This window comes from Oncorhynchus masou, chromosome 28, assembly GCF_036934945.1.
Source record: "Oncorhynchus masou masou isolate Uvic2021 chromosome 28, UVic_Omas_1.1, whole genome shotgun sequence".
NCBI classification, from domain to species: domain Eukaryota; kingdom Metazoa; phylum Chordata; class Actinopteri; order Salmoniformes; family Salmonidae; genus Oncorhynchus; species Oncorhynchus masou.
In genome coordinates this window covers 18,200,600-18,219,988 of record NC_088239.1, presented here as the reverse complement: position 1 = coordinate 18,219,988, position 19,389 = coordinate 18,200,600, and the positions used below count along the sequence as shown (strand labels likewise).

At 40.7% G+C, this 19,389-nt stretch overlaps 2 protein-coding genes across 4 annotated transcripts in view; one reads left to right on the top strand and one right to left on the bottom strand.

The window, feature by feature from the left end:
- Positions 1 to 63: 63 nt before the first annotated feature.
- LOC135517290 (regulator of MON1-CCZ1 complex-like) lies at positions 64 to 12,635 on the top strand. 3 transcript variants are annotated; one of them, XM_064941454.1, is made up of 20 exons: positions 64 to 178; positions 3,988 to 4,064; positions 4,150 to 4,234; positions 4,347 to 4,403; positions 4,532 to 4,618; positions 5,456 to 5,596; positions 5,853 to 5,956; positions 6,081 to 6,170; positions 6,944 to 7,049; positions 7,421 to 7,529; positions 7,847 to 7,891; positions 8,027 to 8,080; positions 8,753 to 8,881; positions 9,024 to 9,130; positions 9,545 to 9,664; positions 9,768 to 9,845; positions 10,188 to 10,292; positions 10,818 to 10,886; positions 11,394 to 11,619; positions 12,456 to 12,635. In XM_064941454.1, the coding sequence occupies exons 1-20, from the start codon at positions 176 to 178 to the stop codon at positions 12,533 to 12,535; spliced, it is 1,872 nt and encodes a 623-aa protein (XP_064797526.1). In that variant the 5' UTR covers positions 64 to 175; the 3' UTR covers positions 12,536 to 12,635. The 3 variants fall into 3 exon arrangements, with proteins under 3 accessions (XP_064797526.1, XP_064797527.1, XP_064797525.1); XM_064941453.1 differs by lacking the exon at positions 64 to 178 and adding an exon at positions 216 to 595; XM_064941455.1 differs by lacking the exons at positions 64 to 178; positions 12,456 to 12,635 and adding an exon at positions 213 to 595 and having other exon boundaries at positions 10,840 to 10,886; positions 11,394 to 11,522.
- A 256-nt stretch (positions 12,636 to 12,891) lies between these two features.
- The window catches only part of LOC135517289 (melanoma receptor tyrosine-protein kinase-like), a 48,824-nt gene continuing 42,326 nt past the window's right edge, over positions 12,892 to 19,389 (bottom strand). Inside the window, exons 22-27 of the mRNA XM_064941451.1 lie at positions 19,230 to 19,305; positions 18,953 to 19,099; positions 18,726 to 18,823; positions 18,091 to 18,243; positions 17,872 to 18,007; positions 12,892 to 17,740 (exon numbers count right to left, since the gene is read on the bottom strand). Coding sequence (XP_064797523.1) covers positions 17,406 to 17,740; positions 17,872 to 18,007; positions 18,091 to 18,243; positions 18,726 to 18,823; positions 18,953 to 19,099; positions 19,230 to 19,305 — 945 coding nt within the window. The 3' untranslated portion in view covers positions 12,892 to 17,405. The remainder of the gene's footprint in view (positions 17,741 to 17,871; positions 18,008 to 18,090; positions 18,244 to 18,725; positions 18,824 to 18,952; positions 19,100 to 19,229; positions 19,306 to 19,389) is intronic.

The following is a 19,389-nucleotide window of genomic DNA, read 5'->3' as shown; positions in this document are numbered from 1 at the left end:
ATACCACACCTACACTAGCAAATATATAATAAAAGACGTATAACAAGCAACCTTTGTGTAACTACAATCCATCTTGTAAAATGTTGTAAGGCCTCCAGAAACTACCCGTACCTTTTTGGAGCGTTTGAGTTCAAAGTTTGACGATGGGATTTATATTTTGAAAGGGACATTTACTATGGTAGGCGATTCGCGTGATTTACATGATTTTCAAACCGGAACTTACACTTGAGGTTTTTGGACCTTTGTTTCGCTAGTTAGCAAGCACAGCCACTATATCAAAATGACGATGTAAAATTTTATGAAAACAAAAAATGTGATGTGCACAAGATTAAGGTTCGTTTTTATATCACATTTTAAGATGATCAATTGTAGAAATAGGCGGGGTTTATGACTGACTAGTGACGAACCTATCTTTCGTACAAATCAGTTCTGAAATCGTTATACAGCACAAACACTTGCCAACTACAAGACATCATAGCATAACTGAAAGTTCACAATGAGTGAGGAACACTACCTCGAACTTTGTGAAAACCCTGTGCAATTTGAAAATGCGTCAAGCGTCAACAATGTGTTTTTCGACGAAGCGAATAAACAGGTACAGTAGCCTAGGCTAGCTAACGTTAGTTGGCTAGTGGTTCTGGGACACATTGTATGACTAATCCAACCAGTACACACTCTCGATATTGTGTCCCAACGCCAGCTGGCTAGCAGGATTATGCTCTTGACACCACACGGATATAGATAGCTACATGCTTTTAGTTAGCTCGTTTATAGCTAGCTAAATACATAATCCGTTAATTTTTACTTTTAAGACATTTACATTTCCTTTCATTCAGCAAGAACATATAGCTAACTAGATGAGGATGGCTGTCAACCGTAAAGAAGGTGTAGCCATACAGTATGACTAATTTAATATGGTCGGTAAAGTTGGTTTAATATTCACATTCAACAGACATTCGCCAAAAGCTATTTAAAATGGTTAAAATCAATAACTAATTAATTGATTGTCACAGAAACATACAACTATATATGGTTTTCTATAAATGTCTATTATACTTTTACAACCTTTTGTTTTGAATAAAATTTCCAGTTTGTATGTATTTCCATCAAATCCAATCTTTAAAATGCAATTTAACTGTATAAATCAATAACTAATTCACCGTTTGTCACAGAATCATAAAACTATATATGATTTATTCTAGAAATGTCGAGTGTACTTTTACAACCATTGTTTTGAATACAAATTCCAGTTTTGATTTGATAGAAATACGTAAATTCTGTAAAATGCCATTTAAAGTGGTTTAAATCAATAGCTAATTCACTGTTTGTCCCAGAAACATCAAACTATGTATGATTTATTCAATAAATGTCTAGCATAATTTTACAGCCTTTGTTTTGAGTAAATGTTACAGTTTTGATTTGATAGAACGACATAACATCTGTAATATGCCATTTAAAGAGGTATAAATCAATAACTAATTCAGTGATTGTCGCAGAAAAAAGTGAAAATATGCATGCATTTGCAATAGCTTTAAGGAAATGTTACTTTCAAGTGCAATTTGTTTTATATCAAGTTAGACAATATTTACATAAAGTTGTTCAATGTTTACAATCTTAAATTGTATGCAAAATCAATGTTTGCATTCTTAGTGCAACAGTTCCACATTTTAAAGTAGTTACAAGGAACAACAGTCATTTATTTTTATGTCTCTAATTTAACAGGACATTTCTAAGTGACCCCAAACTTCTGAACAGTAGTGGGTGGCAGGGTAGCCTAGTGGTTGGAGCGTTGGGCTAGTAACCGAAAGGTTGCAAGTTCAAATCTCCTAGCTGACAAGGTACAAATCTGTTGTTCTAGGCTGAAAATAAAAATGTGTTCCAACTGACATCCCTAGTTAATTAAAGGTACAAAAAATATATGTATTAGCATGGGTATTGAAAGATACCAGAAGGTGGATAATGAAAAAAGCACTAATATAAGAAGGGGACTCTACATGTTTTGTTTTTGGGCTAAATGTACAGTCCACTTCTTACATTATGATTTGTCTCTAAACCCCTCTGCAATCTACTGGCACTAAACATTAAAAACTAGGACTTCAACCAGGCTGTCCCTATGCTATTTTCTCTCTTTCTCTCTTAAACTGCTAGCACAAAGCCTACGTGAAAATTAGTTTTTTCACCGAAAACAATATCAACTAGCCCAAATCAGCTCTACATAATTCAGCAGAGAGGTGTGCAACTACCACACATTATAGCCATTATACCAGTGGAGAAACTCAGTCACCTACATAGGTATTACCATATCCCTTTCAATTCACATTCCTTGCAGAAATAACTATTTGCAAACCTTTTAAAATGTCCAGAAAGACAGTGGCCTTAGAAGGGTATTTATACATTAAAATATATATTTGATGTGAATGGATGTGGAATTCTGCCAGTGTTTTAATGTCCTAGTTTTATATTTTTTCTTTACCTCCAACTCTATATATCCAAATGAGCCTATGAGGACCTTGGGGATCAGATGTACCATCATACCCATTGATCAAACGTATAACAGACAGACACTGCTCAAAAGGAGTTGTCTGTGATATCTACACACAGTTGCCACTTTATTAGGTTCACCACCCTATTCATGAAAATAAACTGCTCCTACATACACCAAGTCCCGTGGTCTTGGCTTGCTAGACACTAAAGCATGCAGAGAAGTATTCAGGTATTCTGTTACTGTTTGTTTGAACTTTAGAATGTACAAAAGTTCCAAAACTTGTACTGACTGTAATAAACTCCAACTGGACTTAAAGTCTGTCTCCTTTCCCAGTTTCATCAACCGTTACGAATTAACGCTGTTCCAAATGCAAAAGGGTTTGTACCTAATAAAGTGACCACTGACCACTGTATCTATAGACTTTCCAGAATGTGTTCTGGGAATACCTGGGATGTTAAACATTTGTCTGTAAGTGTTGAACAGTTGAATCTATTACCTCAGGAGATGGTACCATTCAGCTTGTCTGGGGATGACGAAGACGAACTTCAACAAAGCCAAAATATAAAATGATTGGAAGGGGCCTCTTGGCTGTTAAATTAGACGCATAAATAAATGACTGTTGTGCCTTGTAACTACTTTAAAATGTGGAACTGTTGCACCAAAAATGCAAAATTGATCGGGCATACAATTTAAGATTGTAAACATTGTAAAACTTTATATAAACATTGTCTAATTTCATGCACTTGAAATTAACATTTCTTTAAAGTTATTGATTTCTTCATCTTTAAATGCAATATTGGAGATTGTATCTATTTCTATCAAATCAAAACTGGAATTTCTACACAAAGCAAAGGTTGTAAAAGTATACTAGACATTTAAAGAATAAATCATACCTAGTTTGATGATTATGTCATAATGAGTGAAAACGTCATTGATTTATATAGCTTTACATGGCATTTTATAGATATTATGTATTTCTATCAAGTGAAAACTGGAATTTTTACTCAAAACATTTATAGAATAAATCATACATAGTTTGATGTTTCTGTGACAAACAGTGAATTAGTTATTGATTTATACATCTTTAAATAGATAGATTTTTATGTGTTTCTATCAAATCAAAACTGGAATTTGTATTCAAAACAGAGGTTGTAAAAGTATGCATGACATTTATAGAATCTAGTTTGATGATTCTGTGACAAGGTGAATTAGTTATTGATTTTTACATTTGTAAATGGCTTTTGGCAAATGTCTGTTGAATGTCTTGAATGTGTGTGAATATAAAACCTACTTTAACTCGGTAAGTAAAGGAGGTAGAAAAATTGGTTAGCTATAGTATATAGTCAACATTAACAAATGTTTCTCCACTGGCAATACATTTACCAGACTAGACAAGGAGTAACCCTCAATTTTATGCATCATTCTATTGCTACCCTATCTAAATGTAATATTTACCTCCCAAATCCTTTTATATATTGAGCTTCCTCTGTTTGCCCATTCAGGTGTTTGCAGTAAGATCGGGGGGTGCCACTGGGGTTGTGGTTAAAGGACCAGATGACAAAAACTCAGTTGCCTTCAGGTAACAACATTGCGCATAACTTGTGATGATAAATATTGTAAGATCAGTGATGATGATCTCATGAAAGTATGTATTTTCTTCACAGAATGGATGACAAAGGAGAGGTGAAGTGCATTAAGTTTTCGATCGGAAATAAGATTTTGGCTGTCCAGAGAACACCAAAATCTGTGGTAAGCATTACGTAAATCATTCCCGACTCAATGAAGGTAGCCTATCTCTAAGTTATCCCAACATTGTGTTTCCATGCTGATGGCCTGACCGAAAGCCTCTGTTTTATTTTAGGATTTCATAAGCTTCATACCGGATTATCCTCATTTGGAATGCTCCCAGGAATGTAAGGTATGCAAGCATATCCAATGTCAAATGTTTCAAGTTAAAAATAGCTGTAATTTCTACATAGGTGCAACTAAGCATGAGTCAAATCTTCTATAGCTGTGGTTTTGATATTCAAATGTTGTGATTGGCAGATGAAGAATGCCAGTATTTTGGGCTTCTGTTGGACCAACTGGAATGAAATCGTTTTCATCACTGACCAGGGAATTGAGTTCTACCAGGTAACTACACTGAGTGTACAACACATTAGGAACACCTTTCTAATATTGAGTTGCCCCCCCCCCCCCTCCCCTCTTTGCCCTCAGAACAGCCTCAATTTGTCAGGGCATGGACTCCTTTGTCATTGGCTGGATGACTTTTGGGTGGTGGATCATTCTTGATACACACGGGAAACTGTTGAGTGTGAAAAACCCAGCAGCGTGGCATTTCCTTACACACTTAAACCGGTTCGCTTTAAATCTTTTGTCTTGCCCATTCACCCTCTTAATGGCACACATACACAATCTATGTCTCAAGGCTTATAAATTATCCTCCCCTTCATCTACACTGATTGAAGTGGATTTAACAAGTGACATAAGTAAGGGATCATAGCTTTCACCTGGTCAATCTATGTCATGGAAAAAGTAGGTGTTCCAAATGTTTGATACGCTCAGTGTATATTTTACGACTCCTATTTCTTGTGATAAGGGAGTAATAAGCTAGTTGTTTTGTGGTTTAGGAATGCACTGTGTCCTAGATTATTGTAACACAATTGGTTGAATTGAACTTGTATTGTTCTTTTCTATACTAAAACATTGTCACATGAAGCTTATGTGACCTGGTCATCTCAATTCAAACTACAACCACTAGAGGTCTCAATTTAACTCTGACTGTGCTATGAAGTTGGCATATTTTGCCCTACTGCGCTGTGTAAGGTCAAATTGTACCCGGAAAAAGCATGTAAATATGGATGTCTACTCGGCTCCAAATGCGTTCTAGAAAAATGTCTTCTTGTGCCAGTTTTTCCGACATTAGACAGATGATGAAGTGTATGTCAATGAGATGCCCGCTGTGTTTAGGTGCTTCCTGACAAACGCAACCTGAAGCTGCTGAAGAGTCAGAACGTCAATGTGAACTGGTACATGTACTGTCCTGAGACTGCAGTCATCCTGCTCTCTACCACCGCCCAGGGCAAAGTGCTGCAGCCGTTTGCCTTCAAAGTAAGTGGTCACAACTGAGATAATAAATGTTTCAAACATGTCCACAACCGGATACAGTAAGACACGATATATTCCACCAAAGCTCATGTTTATGTTTGAGAAAGCATTATAGCAGCCGAAAGTGGCTGAAAATCTATTCATCAAACATTTGATAGGTTAGTGTTTCATTTGATTTGATTAAAGTGGTTGTCCAAGCTCACTGTCGTTATCTTGTTTTTGATGGTGTTAACTTACCTGTTGTTGTTTGTACCTGCAGAGTGGGACCATGTCTAAAATGCCCAAGTTTGAGATCGAGCTTCCAGTGGTTCCCAAGCCAGCCAAGCTCAATCTGACAGAGAGGGACATTGCTGTGGCCACCATGTAAGTTTGCATCTGTGTTTGAATTGAAATGTCATAGTTTGGCTCGATATTCAAGTAACATTTTCAAACAACTTTTGGCAGTATAAAAAGCTAAGTGAGTTGTTCACTTTGTTTCTAATGGTAGTTACGGTCAGCTGTATGTAATGTATCTGAAGCATCACTCCAGAACTACTGACAGTCCCTGTGCTGAGGTGGTCCTCTATCAGCTACCCAGGTAAATCTTACATTTCATATAGCATATTCCTAATGGGCATTGGTCGAAACATGCTGAAATTCATACTACTAACTTAATAACAAGGTCATGCACCATATTACCCTAATATGCAGAGTTGCTAGAAACATTAATTCAACCACCTTGAAATTAAATATGTATGGTGTTATTTATAAATAGGGAATACCTGAAGGGATAAAGTGACATATTATGTCAGTCACTGTCCTGACCAATGGTTTATATATACACTAGATTACTGATAGGGGGCGCTGTGTTGAAGCCACCGTGACTCCATTTTGGCACTCCCCCACCACTGTAAACAATATTTTGGAAGCTATAGAAATGCATTTATTAATGTCTACATTCGTAACTTAATGGGGAGTAGGAGCTGTCCTCCATTGGAATGAATAGAATTCTACAGTATTTCAATTACATTTTTGAAGGATCCCCCCAAAACATTGAGGAAAATGTTTTTAGATATTTTTTTATTTTTTTATATGTTTAGCTCACAATCTAATTTAAAAGTATGCATTAAGGTGTCTGTAATATAATACACGTGTCAAAAACAAATGTAGACAATAGATTTCTATAGCTTCCAAAATATTGTTTACAATGGTGGGGGAGTGCCAAGATGGAGTCACGGTGGCATCAACACGGCGCCCCTGGGCAATATGGCGGACCGGTGGCATCAAAGCTTCTCAATGGTCAATACATAGCATCAGAAATCTAGGGGTTATATAAGTCATTGGTCCTGATGAACAGCATGTTGTTCCCAGGGAGGGATCCTGTAAGAAGACCAACGTGTTGAAACTCAACACCACAGGGAAGTTTGCCCTCAACGTGGTGGATAACCTGGTTGTTGTGCATCATCAGAGCTCTCAGGTGAGTTCCTTTTGGCAAGAAATTGAGAGCTCGGGACTATAAGATTATATCTGCAAAAAGATGATTCTGAGATAATTGGTTTTAAAGATCTTAACCCTCATTGGTTTGAATGGTGTCAGCAATTTTAATATTGTATTCTTTTGAATTTAACAACATGAATTGGGGTATTTAGACTACTATATAGGTAGAGAACATTAAACAGAACAATGCTACTGTACGTCAATTTTGACAAAAATTCAGAAAGAACCTTATAGTCCCAAGTTCGCGGCAGCCTCAAAGTTAGACAAAAAAAAGACACTATCATGTTGTTCCATATCCAATGTACAAACACGTTCAGTCCTGAAGGATGTAGATAATGTCTTCTGTTTCAGACCTCCATCATATTTGACATCAAGCTGCGGGAGCCTGACTGTGCCCTTAACGTCCATCAGCCTGTGTTGCCTGGTCGCTCCATCCACCCCTACAGGATTCCCCTAACAGGTATAGGCTACATGGATTGACTACTGTATGTGGCCATGCCGGTCCTTACCGACTGTCTGTCTGACTGGCTGAGTTTATATTTGTCTCTGTGCCTGTGTTGTCTGCCTGTCCCTCCAGTTGTCTCTCTCTGTCTGTTATTTTATTTTTTCTGCCCCTATGTGTCATACTGTGTGAGACATTACAGAACTTTCAGAACTTCACTCCCATCTGTCACTTTTGAAAACAGTTTTTTTCCTCTCCTTGCGCTCCCTTATGTTCCATCCCATGTCTCTTAAACCCATGACAGAAACAAACTTCACGTCTCCCTGTCTCCATAGGTCTTGCTGCTGTACCCACCCAGCCTCCTGTGCCTTGTGAACTCTGTATCCTTTATGAAACGCTAGTAGCTAGAAGAGCTACGGCGACACTTGCGTCAATGGAATGGTATCAATGATCATTGGGACGGCTAGCATGGAGATGGTAGGTGGTGGTATTACTATGCTTCCCTTGACCTTCAGACTCCTCATCTTGGAGCGTCTTTCAACCCGATATCATCATCAGTGCAAGCGAAGGTGAGTGAGAAGAACGTCCACACATCTAACCATAGACGACTATGTCCTGGCAAACTGTCTGGGTTAATTTGAACCAGAAACAACCACTTGTAGGCCTCCCCAGTGGCGCAGCGGGTTTGAGGGTTTGGCCGGGGGGGCTTTACCTGGCTCATTGCGCCCTAGCGACTCCTTGTGGCTGGCCGGGCGCCTGCAGGCTGACTTCGATAGTCAGTTGAACGGTGTTTTCTACGACACATTGGTGCAGCTGGCTTCCGGGTTAAGCAGCGGGTTTTAAGGAGCGAAGGTTTGGCGGGTCATGTTTTGGAGGACGCATGACTCAACCTTCACCTCTCCCGAGCCCTTTGGGGAGTTGCAGCGATGAGACAAGATCGTAATTGGATTGCAATTGGATATCACAAAATTGGGGAGAAAAATGGGGTAAAATACTAAATAAAAAAGAAACCACCACTTGTCCTTAACCCCTATTCACTGTAGATCTGATAGGAACAGATAGGTATACAGTACCTACTGTGGTAGGAGAGCCACCTCGTTCTCTGGTAGACTATGTAGAATGGTTGCCATAATGCTTGCGCCTATCCAAACTTCTCAGATCTACAGTTGGTTGTTTCCGGGTGGGGCTCAGGTTCTCTCCTGCTTGTCTGACCTGTGCTGTGTGTTCCCCCTTTGCTTCAGGGTATCTGTGGTATCTGCAGGTGAAGCTGCCGCCGACCGTCAACCTCCTGCAGGACAAGGGCAAGCTGATGGACTTCCTCCTGCATAGACGAGACTGCAAGATGGTAATCTTGTCCGTGTGTGCACAAAGTAAGACTGCCTCGTGAAACATAGGAGACACTGTTCGTTTCTGAAGCAAGCACACTAATAAAACAAGAAGTCGAGTTTGTTCATGATTAGAGAACCCCTAAACCATAGTGCCCGTAGATAGTGTTCACGCACTGTGTTTCAGTGCTCAACGGGGGAGATAAGGGGGGCTTACCAGTGGTGGCCACAGTGTTCGACAAACTCAACCAAGTTTACAAAGAGTACTTGGAGGCAGAGCAGACCTACACTGTGGTGAGTACAGTCTATAAAAACACTGCATAACGAAAGCCACACTGTTTCTAGCACAGCTGTCTTGACTGTTAGTAAGGCATGATCAGAGTGTGTATGCATGTGGATAAATGGATGTACTTCATTGATATTACTTACATTATTATAAATGCACAGAAAAGCTAATTGTGTTAGTTCACTTAAGTCATTTGAAAATCAAGGGACACATTGAAAATATATTTAGAAGAGTAGTGATATCTCACCATTGGATATGTCTTAACAATGTTGATCTCGTAATTTGAATAACACAAAGGATGTAGATGTTATAATCAGCTGAACAGATTAGAGTTTTCTCATCCGTGTTACGGCGGATCAGTAGCTCACACACGGTCTGTTTCAGTGACATGACTTTTGTTCTTTCCTGTTGATCTCTTGCAGGCTACGGAGTCTGTTCCCAGCCGAGGCAGCGCTGCTCGGGAGAGGCCCGTCCGGAGGCAGGCGGTTATCGACCAGTCAGACATGTACACCCACGTCCTGTCCTCCTTCTCTGAGAAAAAGGTGACTGTGGCAAAGCACATATTTCAATGGCTGCCTTATAATAATAATAATCTCAATTACCTGTAAGATGACTGAACATTATATTGTTTCACCCCTCCAACAGGACACGTCTCACAAGTTTATAATTGCTGTGCTGATGGAGTATATTCGCTCACTCAACCAGGTCCAGATCACCGTGCAGGTACTTGCAGAAAAGGAGCCTTTGTGGAGGCTTTATCAGAACCTATTTTGTTATTTTATGAGTTATGGTGAGATGCCACCGTTTCATGTTGTAACATGTTGCCAGTGCTACATTAGTATACTTTATGTTCCTCTAGATCCTCCATATTTATTGGTCCATATTGCCCTGCAGATAATATTGAAATATTAAGGTGCACTCTGTTTCCGGAGGCAAAAGGAATGCACACCTGTTTAGGCGAGGTAGTGGCTAGCGGAGTAGAACACTTCAAAAAGAAAAAGAGAGCTGCACATTCTAGGATCTCAGATGCAACAATTTAATAACCATTCTCTGTTTCCCCCCCAGCATTACCTGTATGAGCTGGTCATTAAGATGTTGGTTCAGCACAACCTCTTCTACATGCTCCATCAGTTCCTCCAGTACCACGTCCTCAGCGACTCCAAGCCACTGGTGAATCAGCAGTTACTACATACAGCTCAATTATTTCATGGTAGTTTGGTCCTATAGTCATCAATAGCTTTTGGGTATTCAGTGGAGTAATACAACGTTTGGGACAAAGGGCTAGCAAGCTATTCACTGAAGACGCAATGCTTCAGAATAGACCTGGGTCAAATACATTTCAAATACTTAAAATAAAAGCTTGAGCTACAGTTCATATGGTTTTCCTGGTACATTGGAAACAATAGGAAAGCCCTTTGACGTATGTGTTTGACCCAGGTCTTTCACAATTCTTACATGGTATTTAATGCAATATAATGCGTGGGAAACTCTTCCCCTATCTACTCCTCCTGTGATCCCATTTCTCACCGGATAACTTTGAAGGATAAAAGGCATGATGTTGCTCTAATAGTGGTTGATTATTTACTCTCTCTCTCTTTCATTTCATTGTTTGAGCTGACCTCAAAAAAGTTCCACAGTAAGATCTTTATTTTGATTGGTCATGGAATTACCATGTGCATCATCATTCTCTCTAAGGCCTGTTTGCTGCTGTCTCTAGAAAGCACATACCCCCCTGCACACCAGCTCTCCCTGGATATGTTGAAGGTAGGATTCCTTACTTATGCACACCCTCGAACACACACACACATTCAAACACACACACTCCCTCAAAAAACAAACACACACACACACACACACACACACACACACACACACACACACACACACACACACACACACACACACACACACACACACACACACACACACACACACACACACACACACACACACACACTCTCTCTCTCTCTCTGTTTAAACAGCTATCGAATATCACGCAGGACATCCAAAGTCCTTTGGAGAGTTTAATGTTTTTCCAGAGAATCCCATTTTAAAGTTCCATTAGTTGTATTGGTCCAGCTAATTATAGCAAATAAGGAACCTTGAAGTGAACAAACTCCATTCATTGCTGAGTTATAACAATACATCTAGTTTGTTTTGTTTGAGTCAGCACAGTGATGGTTTCCCATGTGACGTTCTGATTTACAGTATGTGTGTGTAACATGCTGATCTATAACATCATGCATCTATGTGTGTGTGTGTGTGTAACAGAGACTGTCCACAGCCAATGATGAGATTGTGGAGGTGCTCCTGTCCAGACAGCAGGTGCTGGGTGCTCTGCGCTTCATCCGCAGCGTGGGTGGCCACGACAACATCTCCGCCCGTAAGTTCCTAGACGCGGCACGCCAGCCGGCCGACCAGATGCTCTTCTACACCATCTTCCGGTTCTTCGAGCAGAGGAACCTGCGTCTGAGAGGCAACCCCAGCTTCAACCCAGGTGATGTGACACCACTATACTAGGTCTGCAGCTCAATTGGCCCCCTATTCCCTATGTAGTGCACTACTTTTCACCATGGCCCACATAGCAGAACACTTCATCTAGAACCACATTGTCTTTAGCCAGATGGCTTGACTTATACACACCGATAGGTTGAATAAATTGTCTAGGAGTGACGCCAGACTATGTATTTTTATGGCTCTGGTCTGACTAAATCCTTTGTAATGACCGTAGAAATAATTCTCACACGGACTCTATTCTGTGGTAGAAATGTTGGTAATGCCGTTGTGTTCAATAATGAATGAGTGCCCTCCCTCTGTGTGATTTATATTAGATTGCCTTGACCCAAATAATAACTCTGCTCAGCCAGGAAAAACTGGCATGTGCTGAAACTGTTGCTTTTCTATTCATGTGGATGCATCTATGATTGTTCCCAAGCATAAAATTCTTACCACAATTGCATGGCTTCTTTGAAACTTTGAACATGTGTGAGTGAGCGAGTAGCAGTGATTGTGAACCTTTATCCTATAGGTTTCAGGTTTAATAGACACCCACATTATCAACGTAAACTGCAATCCAAGAGGATGACAAACAGCGTAGCATATACCTGTCTAAATACTGTATACAATTTAAAGAAATGTATAAATTAATAAGGACACAATGGGTACTAATGGTAAAAACACAATCAACATGTTTGCAGTGGGGTAATAAATAAACCTGGGAATAAATGACTAATTAATACATGAATAGCTAATAAATGAAATAGTCTCCACCTAGCTGCACTGGCATGTATTGACTGACCTTTGCCCTAATACTCTGTTTTGATTGGCCAATAGGTGAGCACTGTGAGGAGCATGTGGTATACTTCAAGCAAGTTTTCGGGGAGCAGGCACTCATGAAGCAAGTAACAGTTTGAGTCGAGACATATTTTATGTTATCCCACAGTCCATTAACGTATTGTAAATAATTGTTCAAATCATGCTAATAAAATCATTTGTACATATTCTAACAATCAATGGTGTATGACATGTCATGCTTGTGCATTAGTCCGCTTGACAAGACGTCCTTCTGACTAACCCTGGGTCATGCTCATTAGGGCATTCGATAGAAAACGTTTTGCAACGTTAAACAAAAAGGAGCATTTCTTATTGGACAAGTCAAGGTAGTCTGCCTAATGAACACAAACCTGGCTTATGGTTTGAAAAACATAATTATGATTGTGTCTGCTTCTATTGCCGACGGAAAACCTGAAACAATTTGATTATACGTAGCTTTGACTTTAAGAAATTAAAATGTCATTCCTTTATTTTAAGCATTGTAGCGTCTAGGACATAGCATTACAGTGGAATGTTGTACTTTTGTATGTGTGAAGTGCACAATTAAAATTGATTTCCTAAACACCAAATACTAGTAGATACAGTATACAAACACAGGAAGAACGTCATGGATACGTGTCAATCACTGTTGACTCAGTGAGCGTGCAGTTGTCTCACAATTACCAAATGCTTAAATTGAGTTGAATTACCAACTATTTTCTACTTGCATTACTGACTTCTAACCCCTCTGTAATAACATAGACAATCATAAAAACAGTGCTTGAGCCGCCTCTGTTATCGGCTAGAAAAAAGCTGAGAGATGGGCCTGGAGAAATGTAACCACTCTCAAATTCATAGACAGAGCAATGGATAAAAGGACTGACCATCCATGATATTTAAAAGTATAGTTTCAACCATGTTGAGGCTATACAGTGTTTGTTTACATGTATACCGCTTATAAACATTGGAGTAAAAAGCTTATTTGGGGTTCTGATGTGGTACGACAGTTGAACTAAACTCATGAGGCATTTATAAGTTATATTCTTCAAGAATCAATGTCATGAATTTAAGTAAAACAACATTTATGTAGCAACTAAGGCTGCATTTACACAGGCAACCCAATTCTGATAAATATCTTTTAACCAATCAAATCAGCTCTGAAAAATATATTTTAGTTGTATTTTCCTTTTTTTAAAACTGCATTTTTCCCCCAATTTCGTTGTATCCAAATGGTAGTTACAGTCTTGTCTCATTGCTGCAACTCCCATACGGACTCGGGAGAGGGGAAGGTCGAGAGCCATGTGTCCTCCGAAACACAACCCAACCAAGCCGGACTGCTTCTTGACACAATGTCCACTTAACCCGGAAGCCAGCCGCACCAATGTGGCGGAGGAAACACCGTACACCTAGCAACCGCATCAGCGTGGACTGCGCCCGGCCTGCCACAGGAGTTGCCAGTGCGCGATGGGACGATGACATCCCTGCCGGCCAAACCCTCCCCTAACCCGGACGACCCTGGGCCAATTGTGCTCCGCCCCATGGATCTTGCGGTTGCGGCCGGCTGCGACAGAGGCTGGACTCAAACCCAGAATCTCTAGTGGCACAGCTAGCTAGCACTGTGATGCAGTGCCTTAGACTACTGCGCCACCCGGGAGGCCTGAAAAAGATCTTTGAAAAGATCTGATGTGATTGGTTAAAAGACCAATTAGTGGCATAAAAAAATCTGAATTGGGCTGCCTGTGTTAAACCTAGAATTCATAGGCTGCATTAACAAAAGGAATGGAGTCACAATGAAGGGATTTCCAGGGAATGTTCATTTATGTACAAGTAGCTAACTTTTTCCTAACATTGCTTAAGACTGCTGATTTCTGGGGAAATACATCTGAATTGGTACTGTACACTCAAATTAATTCACATGTGGATGTTCAACTCGAGGATAGAGACAAATCCATGTTGTTAAAACAATCTCCACTGTAAAAAAAATGTTTTGTTAAACAAGTAGAAATTTCACAAATAATCTGACGCATATGCTGTTAACAAGAGCTAACAGTCCATGTGACACTGTTCACACTCCTATCCTCAAATCTCTAAATGTTTATCTACACTATATATCCAAAAGTATGTGGACACCACTTCAAATTATTGGATTTGACTATTACAGCCACACCCGTTGCTGAGAGGTGTATAAAATTGAGGGCTATATGCAATCTCCATAGACACACTTTGGCAGTGGAATGGCCTTACTGAAGAGCTTAGTGACTTTCAACGTGGCACCATCATAGGATGCCATCTTTCCAACAAGTAAGTCCGTCAAATTTCTGTCATGCTGAGCTTCCCCGGTCAACTGTAAGTGCTGTTATTGTGAAGTGGAAATGTCTAGGAGCAACAACGGCTCAGCCCGGGAGTGGTAGGCCGCACAAGCTCACAGAACGGACCGCCGAGTGCTGAAGCGCGTAAAAATCATCGGTCCTCGGTTGTAACACTCACTACCGAGTTTCAAACTGCCTCTGGAAGCAACGTCAGCACCATAACTGTTTGTCGGGAGCGTTATAAAATTGGTTTCCATGGCCGAGTACCCGCACACAAGCCTAAGATCACCATGCACAATGCCAACCATCCCCTGGAGTGGTGTAAAGCTCACCGCCATTGGACTCTGGAGCAGTGGAAACGTGTTCTCAGGAGTGATGAATCACGCTTCTCCATCTGGCAGTCCGACGGACGAATCTGGGTTTGGCGGATCCTGGTACAACACTACCTGCCCTAATGCATAGTGCCAACTGTAAAGTTTGGTGGAGGAAGAATAATGGTCTGGGGCTGTTTTTCATGGTTTGGGCTAGGCCCCTTAGTTCCAGTGAAGGGAAATCTTAACGCTACAGCATACATTCTAGATGATTCTGTGCTTCCAACTTTGTGGCAACAGTTTGGGCAAGGCCCTTTCCTGTTTCAGCATGACAATGCCCCTGTGCACAAAGCGAGGTCCATACAGAAATGGTTTTTTGAGATTAGTGTGGAAGAACTTGACTGGCCTGACCTAAACCCCATCTATCACCTTTGGGCTGACTGCGAGCCGGGCCGACTCGCCCATCATCAGTACCCGCAGCAATATATTAATACCCATGATTTTGGAATTAGATGTTCGACGAGCAGGTGTCCACATACTTGTTTTAGATAAACACTACATGACAAAAAGTGTCATTTACAATTCCCTTATCCAAACGGATCACTCATTTACCTAGCTCTTATCAAGTTGTAAACAATGATGCATGGCTAATGCTGTTATTTCTATCTGAAAGAACCGGTAGGTTCGCTTGACCAGGGGTTCCCAAACTTTTTCACTCAGGCCCCCCTTCCAGCATTGGGGAACATCTGCATCCCCCATGCGTGCACAACATGTCTATTTCTATGGGCACAAGCACTGTTCATGAGAAACTGCTCACTCCCCTCGTTGGCCGAAATAAAATGTAAGGTTTAAAGTTTATTTCCTGCAATTCTACACATTTTGTCATGCCTAATGTATATTCATGTGATGAGTGACTCAAACATTACAACAATCTATGAGCTAAAAAAACCTAGCTATAAAAAAAATTGTACACTCTATATATAAACTCTCAGTAATTTATTGGGTAAACCACCAATGTTTCAGCATCACTCTGCCTTCTTCAGGGTAACCGTGGTGTTGTACCCAATAAGTTACTGGGAGTTCATATATAAACCATTTATTTTATAGCTTACAGTTTATTCGTCCTTAGTCTGCGCCTCTACACTAAATATTTTTTTCCAGAATATACAAAAAAACCTAGCTAAAAAACTTTTGCTGACACGGTCTAGTTGATCTGGACATTTGACTTTAGTTATAAATAGCTCGCAAGGTATGCAATGACTGACAATAGGAAAGCTGATGCTTTTACTACCCAGTTTTGAAATTTCACCTTGTGCATCTACTATTACAACTTTCAAGAGTAAGTTGAAAGCCAGACTTAGTAAAAAAAAAAATACAGTGTAATATATATGTTTATATAGTATTTTTTTTCCCCACGCCATATTCTGAACTTGAATCAATTCCACCATCTTTACACGCTAGGAAACCATGAATGGGGGAGGGGTTTGAGGTGGTGGCATTAATTCAAGGTCAGAATACGGCACACCGCCACACCTTCATTTAATCGTTCTCTACCCATAGAGTTCTTTTATAGTGTCTATTTGTGCTCTTCCAGTTTTCAATCCTTATTGCAATTATTAATACTAGCAAGAGTTAAGACTTACAGACCAGTTTTCTTTCTAAGATAGAGAGTGAGACCCGAATATGTCGCCATTATTTACCGTTTTTGTGTAGATCAATGCACGCCTAACACAATCTGTACATTTGTGTGTCATTTTTTGAAAATACTTTGAATTGACCATCTTAGTTACCAGTAGCTCTCGGTACCCAAAATCGTTTGAGTCTTGGTATTCAAGTGTGTACAACAGTGAAAAACTCTAATAAACTGTGTCCACAATACAATGTAAGCATAAGGTCCACCACTGACCTTAATGGTCAGTATCTCAGTGTGTACTCAGTTCACTCCATTCACATTTCATGGCAAGACAAAAAAAAAAAACTGTCACACACTCGACCCGAACTGACCAAACAACAGTGTACAAATAAATTACTTGCGTGACATAATTGTATTGTCAAGGCTTTGGCTCATTCTTCTGATTGGAAAGTCACCCAAACTCACCTGTGGATGCTTCATGGATTTGAAATAGAGTACACATTTCCCAGGAGCATCAATTCATGACAGACGCCATCTTGGTTTTGGCTGACTTACATCCAAGGACGACGCAAAAAGCCTATTCACTCCATAAATAAAGGGACAACCACACTACTGTAATCTCTCCAAACCCTTCCCTGATGTCCCACATCTGTCTCCATCCAAGTTCCTTTAGGTCCCATAGTCCCTCACTGTCCCTGTGTTCTGTGGGAGGAAACCCCTAGCGTACAGGGGCGTGTACAGCAGCGCTCAATCCGAGGTACTCCAGGTTCTCTACTGCAGGCAGGAAGTGACTACTGGTGGGTGTGGCCTGAGGCAGGAAGTCCTCCTGGTAGTCTGGGTTGTCCATGCGCTCGCAGACGGAGCGAGGGAGGGTATTGCGGGCCATGTTGTGGTACTCAGGGATCTCCAGCACGCACGGCAGGAAGTTGAAGAACTTGACGTCCGGGTCATACCCAGAGGAGGGCCTACTAGCCCAGGCTGGCTCAGTGGGGTCCTCATAGCTGGGGTTGAAGAAGTCAGAGAGCCTGGTGTTCCCGTTCTGGTTAAGGTATTCTAGAATACAGACAAAGGTCAAGTAAATACCCAGGCTTACATTACAGAGCAGAGATGAAGTGTTACGCCCTCAATGCATATGTGTTGAACATTAATTGAATAACTCATCATAGATAACGTTTGTACTGTACCTGGAAGAGCTGGGAAATCTTTCTCTGGAGAACCACCATGGGTGGGGTCTGTGATGTCCTTCTCTAGAGAACCACCGTGGGTGGGATCTGTGATGTAGCGAAGGATCACACTGTTCTCTCTCATTGGATGGCCATTCTGTGTTGAAACGATTGAGACGTCAAACATCAGATGTGTTTGTGCATAGGTTTGTTTGTGCGTTCGCGTGCGTGCGTGCTTACCCTAGAGTTGTGGTGCTGGGTGGTCTGTCTGGTGGAGAGATCCTTATAGGGGTGAAGATACTCCTCAGCATCCTCCATGTCCTCTGATGTACTGATCAGGCTACGGTAGAACATAGGCTCCGTGGGACTGGGCAGGTACATGCGATCATCCCCCTGAAATGGACATTTAGAGTGAATTACATTAAACGCTTGGTGTTTCATTCTTTAAGTTTAAACATGACACTTCGGTGATAAATGGCTCTCATCAGCAAATTAAGTAAACATACCATCATTTCAATACTTTTTATTGCCTATTGCAGAGTTTCCCAAACTCGGTCCTGCTGGGTGCAAGTTTTGTTTTTTGCCCTAGCACTACACAGCTGATTCAAATAACCAATGTATCATCAAGCTTAAAGTATTTGAATTAGCTGTGTAGTGCAAGGGCAAAAACAAAAACGTGCACCCAGGGGGGACCTAACTACAATATGAGTAAATATTTCATTTTGATTGATCCTAAATAGATAAAATCCCATTAGGATTAAACATGTATTTTATGATAGAGACCTTTCCTGTAATGTTCCATCAAAGAAATAAGAGTTGATGCAACAATCTAATAGAATATCTAATTCTGAGGGAGTAAAGTATTTTTAAATTACCTGAATGACCAGATAGCGAGATGGATCCCGGGCCATTTTGGAGAACTCTGAGATGAGCTCCCTGAACCGTGGTCTGCACTCTGCATCGATCATCCAGCCTGAAGGTAGGTAAGACATAAAACCCCTTGATTGTGTAAACAAACATGTGTACACACTTCGGTTGAATGCGTTCGATTGTGCAAATAACTAGGTATCCCCTTTACATATCTAAGCTGCACATGACTCACATTTGACCATGATCATGTAGACGTCTATGGTACAGATGGGGGGCTGGGACAGGCGCTCTCCTTTCTCCAGGACTCCAGCTATCTCAATGGCCGGGATGCCATCGTAGGGCTTGGACCCAAATGTCATCAGCTCCCACACTGTCACACCTGCATGTCATTACAGAAACACCAACAGTAGAACAAAGAGGTAGACACTTTCAGAAGCTGTAGTTGTTCAGAATTTCAGTTTGACTTTTTCCACAAATATTTATTGTACTGTTTGTCCAGTTGGACTTACCGTAGCTCCACACATCGCTCTGATGTGTATAGGTCCAGTGAAGGATGGACTCCAGTGCCATCCACTTTATGGGCACCTACAGTAGGAGGGAGGATTATTGGTCAGCCAAGTCCATTGACCATCCTGTAAATTCTTTATTGGAAGTTAATTGTGTTCAGGG